Source organism: Cydia amplana, chromosome 12 (assembly GCF_948474715.1).
Source record: "Cydia amplana chromosome 12, ilCydAmpl1.1, whole genome shotgun sequence".
NCBI classification, from domain to species: Eukaryota; Metazoa; Arthropoda; class Insecta; order Lepidoptera; family Tortricidae; genus Cydia; species Cydia amplana.
Genome location: NC_086080.1, coordinates 5,198,348 through 5,218,836, shown reverse-complemented (window position 1 = coordinate 5,218,836; position 20,489 = coordinate 5,198,348). Strand labels below are relative to the sequence as shown.

Here is a 20,489-nt window from a genome sequence, read left to right as displayed (position 1 = left end):
ACCAAAACTCATGCACCTCAGTCACACGAATGCTACATGGTCTGATAATGTCAATAACAAATTGAAGACTGCAGAAATCCCGCAAGGTGATTTGGGTTTTACAAAATTAAACCTTAGTTCTATCAGGCATAAGATACCTGTTCGGTTACAATGGAAAAAGATAAATATTTTCTTCATGGACTAGTGTAAGATAAGACCACATGGAAAACTAGATTCATAGATACAAGATGGTATTTATTAATGGATCTAGGAACTATTCACTATACGTCTCGCAATGTTGATTTCGAGTTCCGAAGTTCGTGGTAAGCGCTCGCCAGCAAAGCGTTGTTGTATTAACAGTTAAAATACGTTAATATACAGTCTGTCCTATCGTTTATCCTTGCGAGATCTCGACAAATTATACTAAGAGGTTATATAAGATACCTTACCTAACCTCGGAGGTAAATCTTAAAAACTTAGATACGCGATTAAGTCCCGTTGTACAATTTAATAATGTGTAAAAATCGTGAAAGTTTAAATCAGTGTCTTACCTACTGTGTTCTATACAAGGTGGTGAAATAACACCAGAATTATACACAGAGGTTCTTTCCGCATTGACATATACCGACCACAGCACCATCAAAACTTAACACGTTAAAATAATATGCTAAAATATACAATTAGCAAGTACCTTATCCTAAAAAATATACTATAATGTATAATGTAGAAAAATGGGATATAAAAAGTTTAATGTATATAATAATTAATGAAATTGTTGTGTAATGAATTGTTTTCATTAAAATGAGGTGGCATGATGGTTGAAAAGTCGAAAGGATTTTAAAAGAAAAATATCGATTAATAATAAAGTGGGCTGGAGAAAAAAACTCATAACTCCATCAGTTTAGAGTCCATTTTGGATTTACCTGACATTCTGAACTTTCCGGAATTACCGAATACACCTTACTGATTTTTAGTACTTTCTGATTACATTGCTACAAAAATCTCTACTTAGCAAATGCTAAGGATAAGGATGCCGGGATAAATATCCCGGTTGCGTCCTCAAATACTTTGGAGTCCAGGACTCGCTTTCCAAATGTTTCTCCTCCACATAACACGTTCTTCGGTATTGTCTTTTGTAAGGCCTACAGCCGTTCTCAACCGCTGCCCGCGGGCGGCGGTTGACAACGGCCGAGGCCTAAGACCATTACGCACATCTCATCATTCGCAATGTTCAAAAACGTGTTCCAATATAATAAGCAAAGAGTCACTGATTGTAGAAGTAGTGTAAAGTCAAAGAAATTCGTGCAACCCTAGTTTGACAGCCGAACTAGATGACGATGTTTTCGGGTACTTGAATTGTCACACGTAGGGTTTGCACGACGGATCCGAAATGTATGGATCCGCGGATCCGGATAATTTCATACATTTCGGATCCGGATTGCAAACCCTAGTCACACGTGAACTTGACAACCAGGGCTATAACCGCGAAAATCCAAGTTCGCAAATTGCGGGCATCTTTCTCTGTCACTCTAATTACGCCTTCATTGGAGTAAAAGGGAAAGATCCCCGCAATTTGCGAATTTCGGTTTTCGGGGTAGCCCCTCTAACTGACGAGGGCACAACTTATTCTTAGACTTTATACATCTTCCATTCTTAATAACTCTTTGGTTTTAGACATAAAACTAAAATAAATATTTACTAAATGACATTAGCTCATTTCATTTTAGAGCATTTTTGCAACCATCATTAGTGTAAACACTACCTTATGACAGACACATTCATTATTATAAATGAGTCAGTTGTTTTGAATTTTGACATAATTCTTTGTAGAAACATGTTTACAGAGATCAAATAAAGGAGAACTAGCAGCAATATTCGGCCCGATTGGAACTTTAAGATACGTCAAATGTCTAGATACAATATAGATAAGATATGTCAGTGTCAAAAGTGACGTTTTTGTTTGAAGAACGTCTATTTTGTCACTAATACGTGTGTATAATAGACGTAATGACGTATCTTAAAGTTCGAATCGGGCTGATTGTCAACTTGAATAATTACTTGAAAAACAAGAAAATAATGATGTATTGCATTTTTCTATTGGTATGTCTTTAGTGAGATCTTAGGGGATGTCTATGGCCAAGGAAATCCGTCATTAACCATAAACAATAATTAGAGCCTAGACATTAATCCCAATAATTCATAAACCATAGACACAGAGATCATTATTTACTTGTCTGTTTAAATATATTGCACCAAAGTGCACTCATCCATTCAAGCTAAATCATCAAACTGAGCTAAAACATATTTGAATACTCTGGAAACCTGCACATACAATCATTCAATATGTTGATAGGTTCACTCGGGGCAATTGCAAATACATATGGAACAAATGCAAATACCTAAAAATACAAGTAGCAGGGAAGGGTTGAGGCACTTGTACCTATGGCACACTTTGTTCTGTAAAATAGATAAAGTCCACCTAATGTGGAAGTATAATTAATTATACCATCAACATACTTGTATTTCGAGATAGACCTCTAAACATGCTAAGTTTGCATCTACTTGGCACCCATGCCACAGACATACTTCATGTAAAACTTAGTGTGCGACTGGCGGTCGTCACATTAAGTGTAGGTCCGCACGCCGGTGTGTGACCGAAACAGTGCTATACACATATATAGCGATACTCAGGCACAGGTGCGACTTGTGGGTCCACATCAGAGTGGAGACTCTAATAGCATTTGCTCTATTTGCAATTACCTCTATTGACCCCATTAGATTGGCATCTAGCTCTCACTTACATATTACAATAAATATTATTGTTCCCTTTAGTGAGCTCAATGATCATCCACAATTCATAATTTATGTTCCAGAATAAATATAGTAATGATGTTATGCATTAAGGTGTCAAGAGAAATATCTTTGTGATTAATAATGGTATGAAGTACTGTGATTGGGAAAAATTTGGGACCCTTAGTCCATCCAGAAGTAAAAACTGGTTAAAGTAATTTTGCAACAAATGCTTGTATACTAATCTAAAGCCCCGTCTCCATATCGCGTGGCAAACTATCGAACATCGGCTCGCAGGGCAGCCGCGCGCAATGGATACCGGGTTGGCTCGTGAGCCAACTCGCTGCCGCGCGAGCCAATGTTCGATAGGTTGACGCGCGATATGGAGACGGGGTTTAAAAGCAAGTGTTCTAGATTTTAGATATTAATACGACATTTCTTCCAACTACAGTAAATTCATAAAAAATTGGACTCATTCTCAAAGTTCCAAGAATCCCAAACATTCTAACATAATTGTGGCTTCCTAGGCACTGAAATAATTTAACTCTATTTGAAACCCAAAAAAAATGTTTTGTTTGAATGTGAGGGTGTTTCTTTAGTTTCAGTAACATTATTTATATAGTCTATCCAAGGGTGTGAGTACCCTTGGATAGACTATATAAATAGCATAGTTTACTGTGTTTATGTAAATATGCATTAGTTCTAATGATACATCCAAACAAACAGCATGTTATGAAGTTTTTAGATCAATCAAGGATTTTTTGGATAACAAATACCAATGCACAAGTTTCACCTCTGGTCACTTATAAGACTTTTTAGAATCAAAAAAACAATGTCAACATAATTTAGGAATTGTGAAGAAGATCATACTGTAATCAGAGCCAATTTCAACATTGTCTTTCTTGGGTAGTTTGTGGATGGAATTAATTTCAAATTAGTGTACGACTGTCATGGGCTGGTGCTACCTTTGCTGGAAGCCTTTGGTACCGTCAGGGCCCCGAGGTGTCCGTATAACAAGCACTCCCGGAGGTGGCGGGGACGGGAACACCCCTGACGCAGTAGCTCCGGGTGGTAACCTCACTAGCACCTTACGCTCCTTCCCTTTGGCATTATCATTGTGACAATTCTTCACTTTGTTCCCATTCTGACTGTCGCTAATGCTATTCGCTTGTAATTTATCTTGCAAGCAGCTCAAACTGAAATAAATCATAATAACATGTGGTATAAATTCTAGTGATTATGTAAACAATGGATAGCTGACTAAATGAATAGGCTCGTAGTGTCGCTTACTTGTCGTCGATGACGTCTTCGGGGCTCCGCGCTTCGCCCAGTATCCGTAATCTCGCTTCTTCGTATTCCTTCTGTCTTTGTTGGAGGGTTTTTACAGGGCGCGCGTTCCGTTCGCCGTTCAGCTGCCCGCTCGCGAGCGTCGACGGTCGCTTCAGAATGCGAATAGCTGGCTCCGGCATAACGCACTGAGACCCAATACAGGCGCTGTCTTCCACAATTACGTTCGTAACCTTGCAACCTTTCAGCGGAGTTTTCACTGGCGGGGACGCACTTGACATCAGCTTGATCTTCGTGTCTAACTGAAACAGATTAACTTGTATGTGAAGGAATGTAAGGCGGCCGGCTTCGACGTCAGAAACGTCTCAACGAGGGACGAATACACTTACGCCAATTTCGTCCATATCCTCCCAACTTTCACATACGTCAACTTCATCTTGGGCCGCCATGTTGACTGACTGATTAAGATTGTTGCCATATTTCAATAACAATTACGGAATGTGGTCTACGATCATGTAAAGGCTTCTACAGACGGTACAACAAATGGTATACCAAGGTTGCGGTGCGGTGCAGCAGTGTGTTATGGCTTTTAGATAATTGCCGGCTAAAAAAAATAAGTATCTATTTATCGAGTCCACCGAGTAAAAATATGTATTCACTAGGGTCAGAATTACTAGAATATGTTTTGTTTATTTTATAATTTAATACTTGGCGGCATTTGATCAATCGATTGAATCGTCGTACTTACATTCGGCCTTAAGCCATATTCAGACGAGCTGGGCAAATCGACCGATGGCGGACCATGTGTCACATGTCACGTGACCATCAAATGAAAAATATTGCCATAGCAGAACGCACTGAAGTATTGTTATCCTTTTCCACATAAGGGAAAATATACTTGGTCAACCAGATCTTGACAGTAGAAAAAGGCGGCAAATTTGAAAAATGTAGGCGCGAAGGGATATCGTCCCATAGAAAATTTGAATTTCGCGCCTTTTTTTACTGACAAGATTTGGTTGACCAGCTATATATTGGTTAGAAAGTGACAACATAATTTTTACTTATTCTGCATCGAAACGCTTGGTATTTGTATAACTGATTGCATGTATAGAACAATATGCCGAGTCCACTCTTTTATACGTCATTGTCTATATGTTATTTCCTTAGGTACCTTACGTGTGCACAGAAAATCAAAAATATTTTCAAGTATCAAAACTATAATTCCTACTACACAAGATTTTTTGAATTTGCCGCCAAAAATGTGTGTAATATTTCAGTAGCCAGACTAATATTATATTATATCGAGTACGAAATTTGCTATTTGCTAAGACTGCTAGTGATGTGAACAATCACTTTCAAACTACGATTTAAATAAAAAAATAACTTAGAACTATGAATAAATTTATTAGTGAAAGTTACATAACTACACTGTAGGTACTACAATATTCTAGTGCGGAATATCACGAGACGACTGATGACACTAATAACTTGGAGCCTTATCCTACAACACGCTAACTAATGTTTTGAGAAGAAATGAGAAACGTATTGGTTTTTGCGATCTAACAACACACAATATAAATATTGGTTATAGAAACTCGGCAGCAAATATGAAAAATGTAGACGCGAGGGTTCGAACTCCCGTACAAATTTAAATTTCGCTCTTTTTTTTATTGACAAAATTAGTGCGCGAAACTTAAATAGGTATGTGTAATTTTCATTTGAAGTATCTTATTCCCTAAGTATGGTATAATAACTGTAAGCTCCTTTCAAAATCTGTAACGAAAAAAAAACCATCAATAAAATAATGAGTTTACAGAATAGTCAGGGTTGCCTGTTGAAAATTATAATTTCAATCAAAATTCACTGAATGTAAAGCTGGTCAAGCAAATCATGTCAGTAAAAAAAAAGGCGTGAAATTCTAATTTGTCGATATCCCTTCGCGCCTACATTTTTCAAATTTGCCGCCTTTTTCTACTGACAAATCTGCTTGACCATCTATAGTTAAGCCTCCTCCAGACTATGTGCGTGAATCGCGGGCGAACAAGTGCGGAGGGGGCTTTACATCACGAGTATATCGTTATTTACAATGGCTAAATTCCTAAATCCTAATATGTTAAGAAAATAAAAAATCGAATCGAATGCCTACGCACTTATAATTATACTCCAATTTAAACTTTGAAACTGACTACTTCTAGACACGGGTATTACGTAATACGTAACATGTAGTTTTTGCATATTTATTAGACTGCCAATCTAACGTTACCTCATGCCTTTTTCCTATTTCACATTTAAACGAGCGTCGTTCATATGACAAGTTTTAAATATTTTATTTACCTACTTGTTCCACCGTTTTAGGAAATAGAAATCAATATACAGACATTGAATTAAATCCTACTCAGTTAATCTCATGTACTATTTAGGTAACAGACAATAAAAAAATATGTCCTGTATTTTAGTCGATTTTAGTTATCAATAATCAGACCTAAAAATGTATAGTATAAGGCCACGAGTAGAGTAATATAAAATATAATAAAGATGTATATTTGTATAAAAAGAAAACTTTGGCAAGAGTAATTTGTCAGTTAAGCACTGGTAGAGATAATTATACCTACTGTTTTTTCTTATGCTAGTATGTGTTACATACTAGAAAAAACAGTATAATCACAAAAACAGAAAAAATCGGCACTCATCCCTTTTTTAGGGTTTCCTAAAAAAGGGATGAGTGCAGATTTTTTTATACTCCTACTGATACTGACAAAACTTGTTTGATTTAGTTAGTAAATAAGTAATTGATCATACAGCAAGAAATGTAGACAGTGTGAGGTTAGTGAAAGGGCCTGCGGTGTAGATGTGTACGATTTTCATCTGCCCCTGAAGAATCTGAACGTTGTTTCGCTGCTTATGATTGGCTGCCCACCAGTCGCTCTCATACGGCCCTATCATTACAGCCTCACTCTGAAAAACATTACAAATTTAATTTTCCAATACATAATAACAAATATCATAATCGATAGAAACGTGTGAACTTACAGTAGTACATGTTGTGATAATTTATGATGGGTAAAAATGTTTTTAAATATTCGTAGATTCAATGTTTTCGAGTATAATTGTGTCAAAGGACTGTCTTATTTCAAACATAGACAGAGAGAGTCATACTATCTTTGTCTAACACTAGTACTAGCACCCAAAAGAAAAGGATGAGTATAGTTTCTTTTGTTCCTATTTATTTACTGACAAATTGGTTTGACCATCTATACCTACACATATACGAGGGGAGGCTGAAATATTCGCGGCCTAAGCTAGAAAAAAAGGAAGATTAAAAAAAAAACTATGCTATACCTTTTTCCCCCGCCTCTTCTTCGGCAGTTTCAATATTGCCGCCATTAGGTACTAACGATTAATAATTAACATTTACTATATGTACTCTCTTTTATTTTATTTTCTAAGTCCGCGAACTTTTCAGCCGCCCCTCGTACCTACTATACTCCTCTTCAAAACTGATGATCAGGTTTTAGGTTTAAATCGGTAAGATAACAGTATCGCTACTATTAACTCTGAGTTTTGAGCCGCATGCCTAACAAACTTTTTCAGTAGCTACCCGAGAGCCCCTTCAACGTGCACACTACGCGCACTGCTAAATAATCGTGATTATTTAAATTTAACGAAAGATATTTAAAAAAGCGGCCAAGTGCGAGTCGGACTCGCCCATGAAGGGTTCCGTATTTAGGCGATTTATGACGTATTAAAAAAAACTACTTGCTAGATCTCGTTCAAACCAATTTTCGGTGGAAGTTTACATGGTAATGTACATCATATATTTTTTTTAGTTTTATCATTCTCTTATTTTAGAAGTTAGGGGGGGGGGACACACATTTTACCACTTTGGAAGTGTCTCTCGCGGAAACTATTCAGTTTAGAAAAAAATGATATTAGGAACCTCAATATCATTTTTGAAGACCTATCCACAGATACCCCACACGTATGGGTTTGATGAAAAAAAAATTTTGAGTTTCAGTTCGAAGTATGGGGAACCCCAAAAATTAATTGTTTTTTTTTCTATTTTTGTGTGAAAATCTTAATGCGGTTCACAGAATACATCTACTTACCAAGTTTCAACGGTATATAGTTCTTATAGTTTCGGAGAAAAGTGGCTGTGACATACGGACGGACAGACAGACGGACAGACAGACGGACAGACAGACGGACAGACAGACAGACATGACGAATCTATAAGGGTTCCGTTTTTTGCCATTTGGCTACGGAACCCTAAAAAGGGGGCCGCTACGTACTTTATCTTGTATTAAAGTACCTTTTGAATACATCAAACTAGTTTCTATGTTACTGGATTTGTCAATCTATGAACTCGAAACAAAAACGGCCGTTTTAACTTTGGAAGCATAGATTGACGAATCCAGCAACATAGAAACTAGTTTAATGTACTCAAAAGGTACAAGATACAGTACGTAGCGGCCCCCTTTTTTAAATAATTATATTTCGTAAAATTTAAATAATCACGATTATTTAGCAGTGGCGCTAGTGTGCACGTTGATGGGCTGATTGGGCTCTTAATTTTACATACTTATAAAAAACTATTACTTTATAACTGTTTCATAGGTAATCATGACGTTATAGAACAGCAATCATAAATAGTTACATATTACAATACTTTGAAGATTCTCTCTACGCGTGTACAATTTTGACGTGATTTACAATAATTGAAATTCGCGGCCTCCAACCTACCGACTAACAAATTTCACCGTCTCTTACCTTGTGAATAACATCATTGCTATGCCAACAAAACATGAACAGCTGAGCTATGGCAAATATCAAATATTCTGCCATCAAAAGTTTTTGCGTTGTATTCGTTGCAGACTGCAAAAATTGAGTTTAGTTGAATATTATCGCTTATTTTTTCTAAATATAATAATTTCGAGTATATAATCATTTGAAGGAAAGAACATGTCTAGTCACATTTTTCGGAAAATGAGATTTTTATCTCAAAATGAAGAGCTCTTAATGAACTATTAGTTATATCTTTTGCTACCACTGTATAATAAATGTAACACAACTTTATTTTTAGTTAAATAATACCTGGTCACGGAATTACCATACGTTTTGACATTGTTCCAAATTTTAAAACTGCGATTACTCAAAATGTCACTACCGTGACTAAACATGTTCTTTCCGTGGAACCTTCATTTATTATATAATATGTGACGTCCCACGGGTAAAGGTACCTTATGGCCGTTGGCGCTTACGCTATTATTAACGCCGCTCCGCCGCCGCGCTATTATTATTGAGGCGCTATGCGACGTAAGCGCCAAGTGCCATAAGGTACCTTCTGCCGTGGAACGTCACATATTAATATTAAATGTCAATTATTTACAAAAAAATAATTAATAATAAGTAATAGTCATTAATATAATTACTTATAATAATTATACTCTAGGTATAACTCATACCGTTGTATTCTCATACTGTAAAATACATACGGTTAGTTGAAAAGCACTGGCACAGATCATCAGTGAGCACATGACGACATAGCAAAACATCACAGGTGACAAAACAGAGTTGAACAATCTGGAATGCCTGAAAAAAATAGTACCTATCGTGTGTTCTGTAAAAATAAGTAACTGATGGTTTTAAGATAAATGATTATATTTGATTATAATGGTTTATTGTTCTATAACTTTTTATAGGTACATATATAATATACTTAGTTCTATAATAGGATAAATTTATTTATTATATTTATATCTAAGGGGAAGGCCCCCGCTCCGAGTCGTTCCTCGTGCAAAGGTGATCCAGCGTGGCAATGCTGCGAGCATCATGGGCACCTTTGCACCAGGAACGACTTGAAGCGTTTTGTCTTTTTTTTAATTTATAATTTTAATTTTGCTAGATATAAATATACTTATGTATAGTAGGTACGTAGTTTATAAGGAAAGTTTGCATGCTTCTTTACATCTTCTTTAAGTAAAATGTACGCACTTAAAATTACCTACTGTCCAACTATGTTTACCACTACATTTTTGCAAATAAATATAAAGGTGTTAATTTAAAACTACTATACAAATAAATCATACTTTAAAACTCAAAAAAATATATATATTTATCTTTATCGATAAATATTTGACTACATTTAGGGCGTGGCGTAACCAGGGCGTAACCTAATTATTGTTTTGAAGATAAGTGCGCTCAAATAAGTGAGGCCTGCGTACGGTTTGCAATCCGGATCCGAAATGTATGGGAATATCCGCGGATCCGGATCCAGATCCGGATAATTTCATACATTTCGGATCCGGATTGCAAACCCTAGGCCTGCGTAACGTAGTGCTGCTAATGTTGATGGGAGAAATATCGATCTTTTTCACTTTGAGTTAAAATAACTATGTATGTTATTTAATCGGGTTACTAGGCCATAGTTATTAATTCTAGGATTTAGTTTCCTTTGTTATTTCGGTTTCCGACCACCTATGAAGTAGACGTGTGCGCAGATTATAAAATGATCGGCGGCGGCGTTTGCCAAAAAATTGGCGGCGGCGGCGTGTTTTCGGCGTGAAATCGGCGTGGCCTTAATTGACACTACTTTTTTAAATTATTTTTTTATTAAATAAAGGGTGAACATTATTTATGATCAATTAATATTAACCTAAAATAGACAATATGAGCAGATACACACAAATATAGGTAACACACATTTAAGTAAGAGTACTTAAAGATTTTTTTCCCATTTCAAAGTTGTCATCTCCTATAATCAGGGCGTAATCTGACACACCTACCCTATAGATAGTTAGCTAGCCAAAGTATACCTATTTGGCTAGCCAACTTGGCAGTAGAAAAAGGCGCGAAATTCAAAATTTGTATGGGAGATCGATCCTTTGCACCTACTTTTTTCTTGCTACCATTTTTATTAACAACCCTTGCCATAATATAGTTGGAGGTAAAAAAAAATATAGCGCATAAATGAATAAGTTTTTAAATTAAATTATAGCAATTGTCAGTTAAGTAAGAATGGGTTAACTTACTTCAGAAGTAGAACATGAATTTGATGAAGTTGACGTACCACTTGGTCTGCATTTTTATCGGTTACTCCTTTTCCTTCTGTACCCAGCATCTCTCTGCATCTTATACGAAGTAGATCTAATTTTCCTCCAAAATAGACTAGTATCACCACGACACTAGTGTCATAAGCAGCCATTATAAGCGCCCCATAAACACATATCCCGGTGTGCCACATAACAGTGATCCAGCTCCCTGGGAAATTCTCTTTATCAAAAGGCATCCATGAGCTGAATATGTGGGGAAATCGTTCAGTTCCGTTGTGAAATCCCTCCCGAAATGTTTCTGATGAATAATATATCATTAATGGTGTAGTAATAGAAGTAATGAATGTAGTAAATACCAAAACCCAGTAGAAATAAGTTACGCGTCGACAATATCTGGTGTAAGTGTTGATAATATTTCCTTTAGCCTCATCCTGATTATCCCTTTCAAACTGGTCAGCTTCAGTTATGTAGTCAATAACTTGACGCCAATTTCCTTGCCAAAATACAAATGTATTTGCTTTACATACAATAACGAAACCAAGAAGAGAAATCTTCAGATTTGTCAATACGAGATCCAAGTCTGATCTTATTACATAGAGTTCCATGAACTCGCTGAGTACGAAAACCGTTCCAATCTCGTGAATGATTATTTTCCAAATTCTATCCATCCGTTTTTTGGGGAGCAGCAGCCCAATTTTATTTAAAAGCCAATAGTTTGGTCCAAAAAGACATATGTTTGGATCTTCCAAACTTTCAAGAAAGTCCTTGATCAAGTTGACCATTTCGAACTCGTTTTGAGCAAGGTCTGGTAAAAAGTGACATGGATAAATACTTTCAGTGTCATTTATATATTCACTTCTCTCGCCTTCCACCGTAGTGAGTAAAGCAATCACAGCGTAGTGTGTACCTAGGTATCATTTTCAACTATTGACAACCCCATTTTTATGTTTTAATAAAGCAATAAATACTCATCTGTTACTAGCTGTTTTTTTACCATTTTATTATATTAATACATTCTTAAAACCGACGCAGCAACAATAATATATTTATACAATATATATACAATAATATATATACAATAATATACACAATAATATATATCCAAATAATATATTTGATTTTAAATTTTCTACTTGCGAAATATCATTTTTATGTAGATAGATATATATTATTGTTTTTATATTAAGGATTGCAATACGTACAAATTGTGTAACAATGTAGGTTTATATATTCAAATTTCCTCAAGTGGACGGTAGAGCTGGATGAAAACTAACGTACCTGCCCTATTTGGAAAACGATTCTTGCTCGGGTCCCACGTCGGGCTCGACGTGGGGCCCGTTGGCAAGTGTGGATCTAAGTAGTAATTTTTAAACTTCAAGTGCAAGTTCATACAAAATTCATAGGTACTGAATAATTGTATACTTAGTATCTACGCCTAATTTACTCGTAAATGACAACCGTATTAAAATATTTTACTTTTATTTTGAATAAGTAGAGTGTGGCTCAAGGTTTATAACAAAATTATTTTTCAGTGATCGAATTCGACATTTTATACATCACTATGATAACTTTACTTATAATATATTTTTACTGAATTCCAAACCTTCAATTACGATGTCGTTATAGCAATCGCGAAATGTGGGCGGTGGGCGGGACGATCACATGAGGAGCGACGGTGGTGACGTGGCCCTTACGCGGTGGTGACGTGGCCCTTACGGCCACGTTACCAATCTTCTCCCAACAAGAGCAGTCGCTGGTCACAAGGTCGACCAAACTGCATACTAATTAAAAAAAAAAAAAAAAAAAAAAAAATGAGGAGCGACTACCCTAAAAAAATAATGAAGCCGTCAAGCGTTCAAATGCTGTGAGGCAGACGGTTCGGTACAGTTAGCTTTTGAATAACACAGTAGGGTTGATGTAATGTAATGATACCTTATTATAATGACTTAACTAGATAAGTATTCTATGTTTTTATTAAGAGGGAAGTATAGCCACTGAGTATAGCTAAGTATAGCTACTGACAAAAGGTACCTACCTACTTATTTTCATACAATTTTTAATTCGTGAGAAAACTTTTTCCACTAACTAAATCTTAACATATAACTTGGTAAAGCTGATCTTCTCAGTAGAAAAAGGCGGCTAATTTGAAAAATGTAGGCGCGAAGGGATATCTTCCCATAGAAAATTTGAATTTCGCGCCTTTTTTTACTGACAAGATTTGCTTGACCAGCTATATCACTTTGATTTTGATGTCGATCGCTTCAGCATAATACTCTCTCCAAACTATGTGCGTGAATCGCGAGGGAAGCCGCGAACGCGAGTGTGGAGGGGGCACTAGGTTTATATAGTTTGTCAAGGGACTGTCTCATTTCAAACATAGACAGAGAAAATCATACTATCTTTGTCTTACACTAGTACTAGCACCCAAAGAAAAGGATGAGTATCTCTCACTCACGCTCTCACTTATGGGTGCGACGAACCAAGGTCGCGGTGCGGTGCGATAGTGTGTGATGACTTTTACTCGTAGTTTGTGAGTTTGGTAGTCTCGTAAAACGTAGTGATTAATTCTCTTTGGTTTTGTTTGACAGTATGACAGTATTGACAGTTCCACGACGGTTCGTTTCGTGGGGAAAACGTGATTTGATGGTGTTTAAATTTAGTATTTTGTGGTAAATTATGGACTATTACGAGAGATAATGTGAGTTATATACAAATGTAACACAATTTATTTAATTGTCATGAATCTATTTAGTTAATTTGTTTGACAACAAATTATTTGTAGGTTATTTTTGGTTTCACCGAATTACGATATCTGTATAACTTTCCGTGTTTCTCTGCTTACAGAGTCTGAAGATGGCTTTCAAAACCGCGTTTACGGCGGCCCTAAAGGGTCTTACGTCGGTGGATCCTAATGGCGTCCAGTTTTTGCTGTTTAGCGACGACGATGTTCGCAAACTTAGTGTGGCGAGAATTACTAATACCCAGTCATTCGACTCAATGGGTAACGCCACTCAAGGGGGCCTTTATGATCCTGCGCTAGGGCCTGTCAGGGATAGAAACGAGCTATGTACAACATGCACCAATCCTCTTCTTCATTGCTCGGGTCATTTTGGACACATTGAACTACCTCTGGTTGTAGTGAATCCCTTGTTCATTAAAAATATCTACACGCTGTTCCGCATCAGCTGTTTAAAATGCTGCAAAATACAAATGAATGACAAAATAAAAACTCTTTTGACACTTCAATTGCAATTACTGGACGCTGGACATGTGACTGCAGCTTTAGACATGGAAATTTTGTACAACAATGACACATTGTTGATGGAAATGAATGAAGGTACCCCCAAAGTTCTAAAGAAATACCAAAAAATGCTAAAAAATAAAGATCCGGTGACTGAAACTTTTCATAACAAAAACTCTGATAGACTGAGGGCAAAAATTGTTAACAATATATTCAAATCCATCAACACATCAAAGATGTGCATGTATTGCACAGCCAAGATACTAAAAGTAACAACATCTGAGAACAGAATAATGCACACCATCATCAGCAATGACAAGGAAACAAAAGGAATCAAAATATTAATGCCTGATGAAATAAAACGTTACTGCACTTCCATAGCACAAAATGATGAGGCCATTTTGAAAGAATGCATTCCAGTTTTAAAGTACTCAAAAACAGAACCGGCCACAGACATCTTTTTCATGGAAATAGTTCCGGTTTTACCACCGTCTCTGCGACCATGCAATGTGTTGAAAGGTGAACTTGTTGAACATCCCCAGAACAATATCTACAAGGCAATCATGACAATGGCGTACAATGCTCGTGCAATTTTACAAGTACTCGCTTCACCTAATCAGAAAACAGTGGACAACTTGGAACAAGGACCAAGGCAGGCCTATGAAAGTGTTTATGGTGCAAGCGCTGCTGAAAAACTGCATACAGTGTGGCAGGACTTGCAAAAACAAGTGAACTACATCCTAAATTGTGAAGGTCAAGGTTTAAGTAGTTTAGGTCTCAAACAAGTACTTGAAAGGAAAACTGGAGTCATTAGAATGCATATGATGGGTAAAAGAGTCAACTTTGCGGCCCGTTCAGTCATCACTCCGGACCCTAATGTGGACATTGATGAAATTGGTGTTCCTGATGCATTTGCTACAAAACTGACATATCCAGTGCCTGTGACAGAGTGGAATGTGGAGGAGTTGAGGAAAATGGTGATCAATGGGCCCAATAAACATCCTGGAGCAGAGAAACTTGAAATTGAAAATGGAAGGATGATTCTTATTCCACCGGATTCCATTCAAAAGAGAAAAAGTTTAGCAAAGAGACTGTTGACTCCCGATGAGTATAAGAAGTCCAGCCTGAAGATTGTACATAGACACTTAGTTAATGGAGATGTGTTGATCTTGAACCGGCAGCCAACACTCCACAAGCCTAGTATGATGGCTCACCGGGCTAGGATCCTGAAAGGAGAGAAGACCCTCCGATTGCACTATGCCAACTGCAAATCCTACAATGCTGATTTTGATGGTGATGAAATGAATGCACATTTTCCACAGAAGGAAATAGCCAGAAGTGAAGCTTACCATGTTATGTCAGTAAGAAAACAATATCTGGTACCAAAAGATGGCACCCCACTTAGTGGGCTGATTCAAGATCATGTTATAGCCGGAGTGAAAATGTCACTCAGGGGCACATTTTTCACCAAATCAGACTACCAGCAACTGGTCTTCCAAGCCTTGACTAATCATAGAGGAGAGATTAAACTGCTGCCTCCCACTATACTAAAACCAATGGTACTCTGGTCTGGCAAGCAAGTCTTATCCACAATCATAATAAACAGTGTCCCCAAAGGTAAATCATACCTTTCCTTGACTAGCCACGCTAAAATTAGCGCAAAAGCATGGCAAAAAACGCCTCCAAGATCTTGGAAAGCTGGTGGGTCTAAATTACAAGGAAATAACATGACAGAGGCTGAGGTGGTCATACAAAAAGGTGAACTGTTGTCCGGTGTTTTGGATAAAACTCACTATGGAGCCACACCTTACGGTCTCGTACATTGTATGTATGAGCTGTATGGAGGAGACAGTTCCAGTGCCCTGCTAAGTTCGTTCTCGAAGATGTTTAGCTTCTACCTACAATGGATTGGCTTCACACTTGGGGTAAAAGACATTTTAGTTGTGGAGGAAGCTAACAAAAAACGAGACGACTACATCAGATTGGTGAGAAACACCGGAAAAATTGCCGCGGCTAAAGCTACCGAACTGCCCGTAGACGTTGACGATATCACACTGAAAGACACCATTGAAGAGATGATGCAAAAAGACCCGAAATTCAGAGCTAATTTAGACAGGCAGTATAAAAATATGCTTGATACTCACACAAACAGCATAAATACTGCTTGCTTGTCAGAAGGACTGCTGGAAAAGTTCCCATATAACAACCTCCAGTTGATGGTGCAGTCTGGTGCAAAAGGTTCCACTGTCAACACTATGCAAATCTCGTGTCTGCTCGGTCAGATCGAGTTGGAAGGCAAACGTCCACCTCTCATGATATCTGGACGCTCCCTCCCGAGCTTCCCACCTTACGACGTTTCACCTAGAGCTGGTGGGTTCATAGATGGTCGCTTTATGACAGGAATTCAGCCACAGGAGTTCTTCTTCCATTGCATGGCTGGTCGTGAAGGTCTTATTGATACAGCCGTTAAAACCAGTAGATCCGGTTACTTGCAACGGTGCTTGATCAAGCATCTTGAAGGTTTAAGCGTGGGATACGATCACACAGTCAGGGATTCCGACAGCAGCGTCGTCCAGTTTGCTTACGGTGAAGACGGGCTTGATGTTCTGAAATGCCAATTTCTGAAAGAAAACCAATTTGAATTCCTGGACGTGAACGCCGATGCTGTTGTCAGCAAATCTGTCATCAAAACACTGAAAGAAGACGCGGACCCCAAAAGCATTGCTAAAGCGCAAAAGTCATTAAAGAAATGGAAGAAAAAACATGGCGATCCCTTTGCGAAAGTACGGACGAGTCCATTTGCACAGTTTTCGATGGTGACCAGAAACAACATAGACTTGGACGAGAAACCGACTAATGAAACAAGAGACCCCTATTATTGGGAACTGGAAAAAATGTGGCGTTCGCTTGATGAGGAAGAAAGGCAGCAATACGGTAGAAAATCATGCCCCGACCCGATCCCAAGCAAAATATCCCCAGAATCGAAATTTGGAGTGATAAACGAGCAGTTAGACGGCATTATACAAAGTTATTTGAAAAATCGGAAGGAAAGCGCATACACAAAACTGACTGACAAAGAGAAGTTTTCAGAAGTGATCAACGCTAAATACTTGGAATCCATGGCAGACCCTGGCGAGCCCGTCGGTCTCTTGGCAGCTCAGTCGATCGGAGAGCCGTCCACGCAGATGACACTGAACACCTTCCATTTCGCCGGTCGTGGTGACATGAACGTCACCCTCGGTATCCCACGTCTCAGAGAAATCCTGATGACGGCGTCAGCTAAACTTAAAACACCAAACATGGATATACCGTTCAAAGATCTCCCAAATTTAAACAAGAAAGCTGAAAAGCTAAGACAGAAACTGAACAGAGTGACCGTAGCTGACGTGCTAGAGAAGATTGACGTGGAATGCGAAATAGTCACGGAACCGAATCGACAGTTGAAGACGACGTTGAAATTCTGGTTCCTGCCGAAATCCCAATACAAGACTCAATACGCGGTTAAACCGAAGCAAATTATACATCATATGTCGAGGAAGTTCTTCGCGGAGATGTTCGCATCGGTGCGGAAGCAGGCGAAGACTTCGAGTGGGGTTGTGTGGTCGGCGGAGAAGGAGAAGAAGCGGCGGCGGCGGGACGAGGAGGACGAGGAAGATGTCGGGGAAGAGGCGACGGCCGCGAAGGAGCCCGCGGCTGACCCTGATGACGACAGCTCGGACGACGAACCAAACAACGATGACGACGACGCTACCCAGGTAAATAAGCAGTTCCCTTTGTTTATAAATTACTAGCGACCCGCTCCGGCTTCGCACGGCTTAACAAATTATACATAAACCTTCCTCTTGAATCACTCTATCTATTTAAAAAAAACCGCATCAAAATCCGTTGCGTAGTTTTAAAGATCTAAGCATACAGTGTTGGCCGAACGTTCATTGCCATTGACCAATAACCAGTACAAATTGAACCGTAATCCGTAACGGACGGTTACACTTTAAAGTTCAATTTATAATGGTTAATGGTAAAAAATGGTCAATTGCATTAACGTTTCGGCCAACACTGCATACATACAGCCAGACAGACAGACAGCGGGAAGCGACTTTGCTTTATACTATGTAGTAAAGATCCGTTTTTATTAGGGTTCCGTTTCGTACCTCAAAAGGAAAAAAAACGGAACCACCGAATTCCATTCAAAAGAGAACCCTTATAGGTTATAGGTTCGTGCGGGCTTGATTTCCGCAACTCGACGTCATATAATTGCGCCTATTTTGCGTGTTGGGTTGTCGGCACTATTCTTGCCAACCCAAGTCTACCAGGAAGCCTAGCAGACCCTTGATGTTGCCGACGACTTCTTGGAGAGACCCTGGTGAACCGGGGTGTTGTGCCCGGTACTCTGCCGCCCCTGGGCATTCGATAATGACGTCGGCAGCTGGCATTCCGGCCAGGTCCTTTAGATTTCAATTCTAAATTTAAAGCTTCAAGCCTTAATTGGGTTCATAGGTTAATTTACATCAAATTAGAGTTCCATTTAACTTCTTTTTTATATGTTAACGGCAATTGAGCAAATGGTTAATCATAGTCAAAATACTACACTATTAACGAAAACGTTTAATATTACAGGTGAAGAAACGTAACAAGAGAGCAGAAGAACAAGAATACGAGGATCCAGAATCAGGTGAAGAAGAAAAGTCTGACGACGAAGATCTGAACGATGATCCGACCAAAGACAACGAAGACGCGGACAAAGGAAACGGCGACGAAGTGTCAGCCGCCGACAAAACACTCATGAACGAAGTTGTAGGCAAGATCGACAGCGCTACCAACTACTGTTTCGACACCAAAAACCACCAATGGTGTGAATTAACCGTACTCTTCCCTATATCATTCTTAAAAGTTGATCTTTCACAAGCCCTCAGAGACGCCGCTGCAAAATCAGTCATACATGAAGTGAAAAATATCAAGCGTGCAATCACCAACAGGGAGAAGAATATTCTGTATCTCAAGACGGAGGGCATAAACATTGTTGAAATGTTCAAATATGACGATTTGCTGCACGTTGACAAGCTGTACAGCAATGACGTTCATGCTATAGCTCGAACTTACGGCATCGAGGCAGCTAACAAGGTGATCATAAAGGAAATTCAGAATGTGTTCAATGTTTATGGAATCACGGTAGATCCCAGGCATTTGACGCTGGTAGCGGACTACATGACTTACAATGGGGTTTTCGAACCGATGAGTCGAAAAGGAATGGAATCTTCGACGTCCCCTTTGCAGCAGATGTCTTTCGAGTCCTCGCTGATATTCCTGAAGGAGGCCGTGTTGAACGCTAAGGTGGATAACATTCATTCGGCGTCAAGTTGCGTGATGTTAGGGCAGCCTTGCAGAATAGGAACAGGCGCGTTCGACGTGCGGCCGCTCATACCGCAGACTAATAGTAAGAAAAAGTTTGATGATATCAAGGAGGAATAGATATAATTTTTGTGTACTGCCATAGTTAAGCCGCTCTATTGATAAAATATGAACATGTACAAAACTACCCTCCTAATGGTTTTGCAACTAATTGTAAGTAAAAAGCTTGGCTGTGAAGATGGTTAACAGTCAAATAGAAGATAAAAGCAAATTTTTTGCGATGTCGAAGAAGACGGTGTAGTGATAAGAACGTTTCCTTTTATTCAAATGTTGATGTAAAAATATTTTTTATAATTGCAATAAATCCCAAAATCTGTAATTTTGAAGTTCACAATTTTCTTCTATTTGCTTAAAGCCAACAGATCTTTTCCGATATGTTTCAAATTTCAAGTCGGTGCGATGATGCCGATGAGGGATAGTTTAAAAATAAAAATGCTTTTCAATTTATACATTTTAATGTATTTTAGAATTTATTTTAATAGAGATAACTGTTTTAAAAATGTGGAATTTATAAGGCATTTGTTTCTTCAGGGGCCGATTGCATAACCTCTTGCGATTGCGGAAGTCTCTTTTCAATTCCTTTGATTAGAAAGAGGCTCTAATATTATTAGTTACAAGTTGTTATGCAATCGGCCTCAGGATTTGAAAATTGGAATACGAACAATATGGTCCTAATCGAAGGCACAAAGCACTTGTCTCTGACAACATCACATCACAGAATGCCTATAATCTGG

At 38.3% G+C, this 20,489-nt stretch overlaps 3 protein-coding genes across 4 annotated transcripts; 1 reads left to right on the top strand and 2 right to left on the bottom strand.

Moving 5' to 3' along the window:
- Window positions 1-3,611: 3,611 nt before the first annotated feature.
- Window positions 3,612-4,511, bottom strand: LOC134652573 (SUZ domain-containing protein 1). The gene is made up of 3 exons (XM_063507740.1): window positions 4,446-4,511; window positions 4,060-4,358; window positions 3,612-3,965 (listed from the first exon to the last, which is right to left on the bottom strand). Exons 1-3 carry the CDS (start codon window positions 4,503-4,505, stop codon window positions 3,731-3,733), a joined length of 594 nt encoding a protein of 197 aa, XP_063363810.1. The 5' UTR covers window positions 4,506-4,511; the 3' UTR covers window positions 3,612-3,730.
- A 1,273-nt stretch (window positions 4,512-5,784) lies between these two features.
- On the bottom strand, window positions 5,785-11,857 carry LOC134652572 (odorant receptor Or2-like). 2 transcript variants are annotated; one of them, XM_063507739.1, is made up of 5 exons: window positions 11,150-11,279; window positions 9,549-9,645; window positions 8,824-8,928; window positions 6,856-7,011; window positions 5,785-5,829 (listed from the first exon to the last, which is right to left on the bottom strand). In XM_063507739.1, the coding sequence occupies exons 2-5, from the start codon at window positions 9,606-9,608 to the stop codon at window positions 5,785-5,787; spliced, it is 366 nt and encodes a 121-aa protein (XP_063363809.1). In that variant the 5' UTR covers window positions 9,609-9,645; window positions 11,150-11,279. The 2 variants fall into 2 exon arrangements, with proteins under 2 accessions (XP_063363809.1, XP_063363808.1); XM_063507738.1 differs by lacking the exon at window positions 5,785-5,829 and having other exon boundaries at window positions 6,850-7,011; window positions 11,085-11,857.
- A 1,859-nt stretch (window positions 11,858-13,716) lies between these two features.
- On the top strand, window positions 13,717-19,967 carry LOC134652803 (DNA-directed RNA polymerase I subunit RPA1). Its single transcript, XM_063507969.1, has 3 exons — window positions 13,717-13,803; window positions 13,950-18,101; window positions 18,964-19,967. The coding sequence occupies exons 2-3, from the start codon at window positions 13,959-13,961 to the stop codon at window positions 19,813-19,815; spliced, it is 4,995 nt and encodes a 1,664-aa protein (XP_063364039.1). The 5' UTR covers window positions 13,717-13,803; window positions 13,950-13,958; the 3' UTR covers window positions 19,816-19,967.
- Window positions 19,968-20,489: the final 522 nt, after the last annotated feature.

Excerpts from the sequence above, each read along its gene's own strand:
- LOC134652573 (XM_063507740.1), bottom strand. The coding sequence starts at position 4,505 with ATGGCGGCCCAAGATGAAGTTGACGTATGTGAAAGTTGGGAGGATATG. Across the intron at positions 4,359-4,445 it reads AGGATATGGACGAAATTGGC|TTAGACACGAAGATCAAGCT; the intron begins GTAAGTGTATTC and ends AATCTGTTTCAG. Across the intron at positions 3,966-4,059 it reads GAAGACGTCATCGACGACAA|TTTGAGCTGCTTGCAAGATA; the intron begins GTAAGCGACACT and ends GATTTATTTCAG.
- LOC134652572 (XM_063507738.1), bottom strand. The coding sequence starts at position 11,773 with ATGGATAGAATTTGGAAAATAATCATTCACGAGATTGGAACGGTTTTC. Across the intron at positions 9,646-11,084 it reads ATTCATGTTCTACTTCTGAA|GCATTCCAGATTGTTCAACT; the intron begins GTAAGTTAACCC and ends TATTTTTTTCAG. Across the intron at positions 7,012-8,823 it reads GCAATGATGTTATTCACAAG|AGTGAGGCTGTAATGATAGG; the intron begins GTAAGAGACGGT and ends AATGTTTTTCAG.
- LOC134652803 (XM_063507969.1), top strand. The coding sequence starts at position 13,959 with ATGGCTTTCAAAACCGCGTTTACGGCGGCCCTAAAGGGTCTTACGTCG. Across the intron at positions 18,102-18,963 it reads ATGACGACGACGCTACCCAG|GTGAAGAAACGTAACAAGAG; the intron begins GTAAATAAGCAG and ends TTAATATTACAG.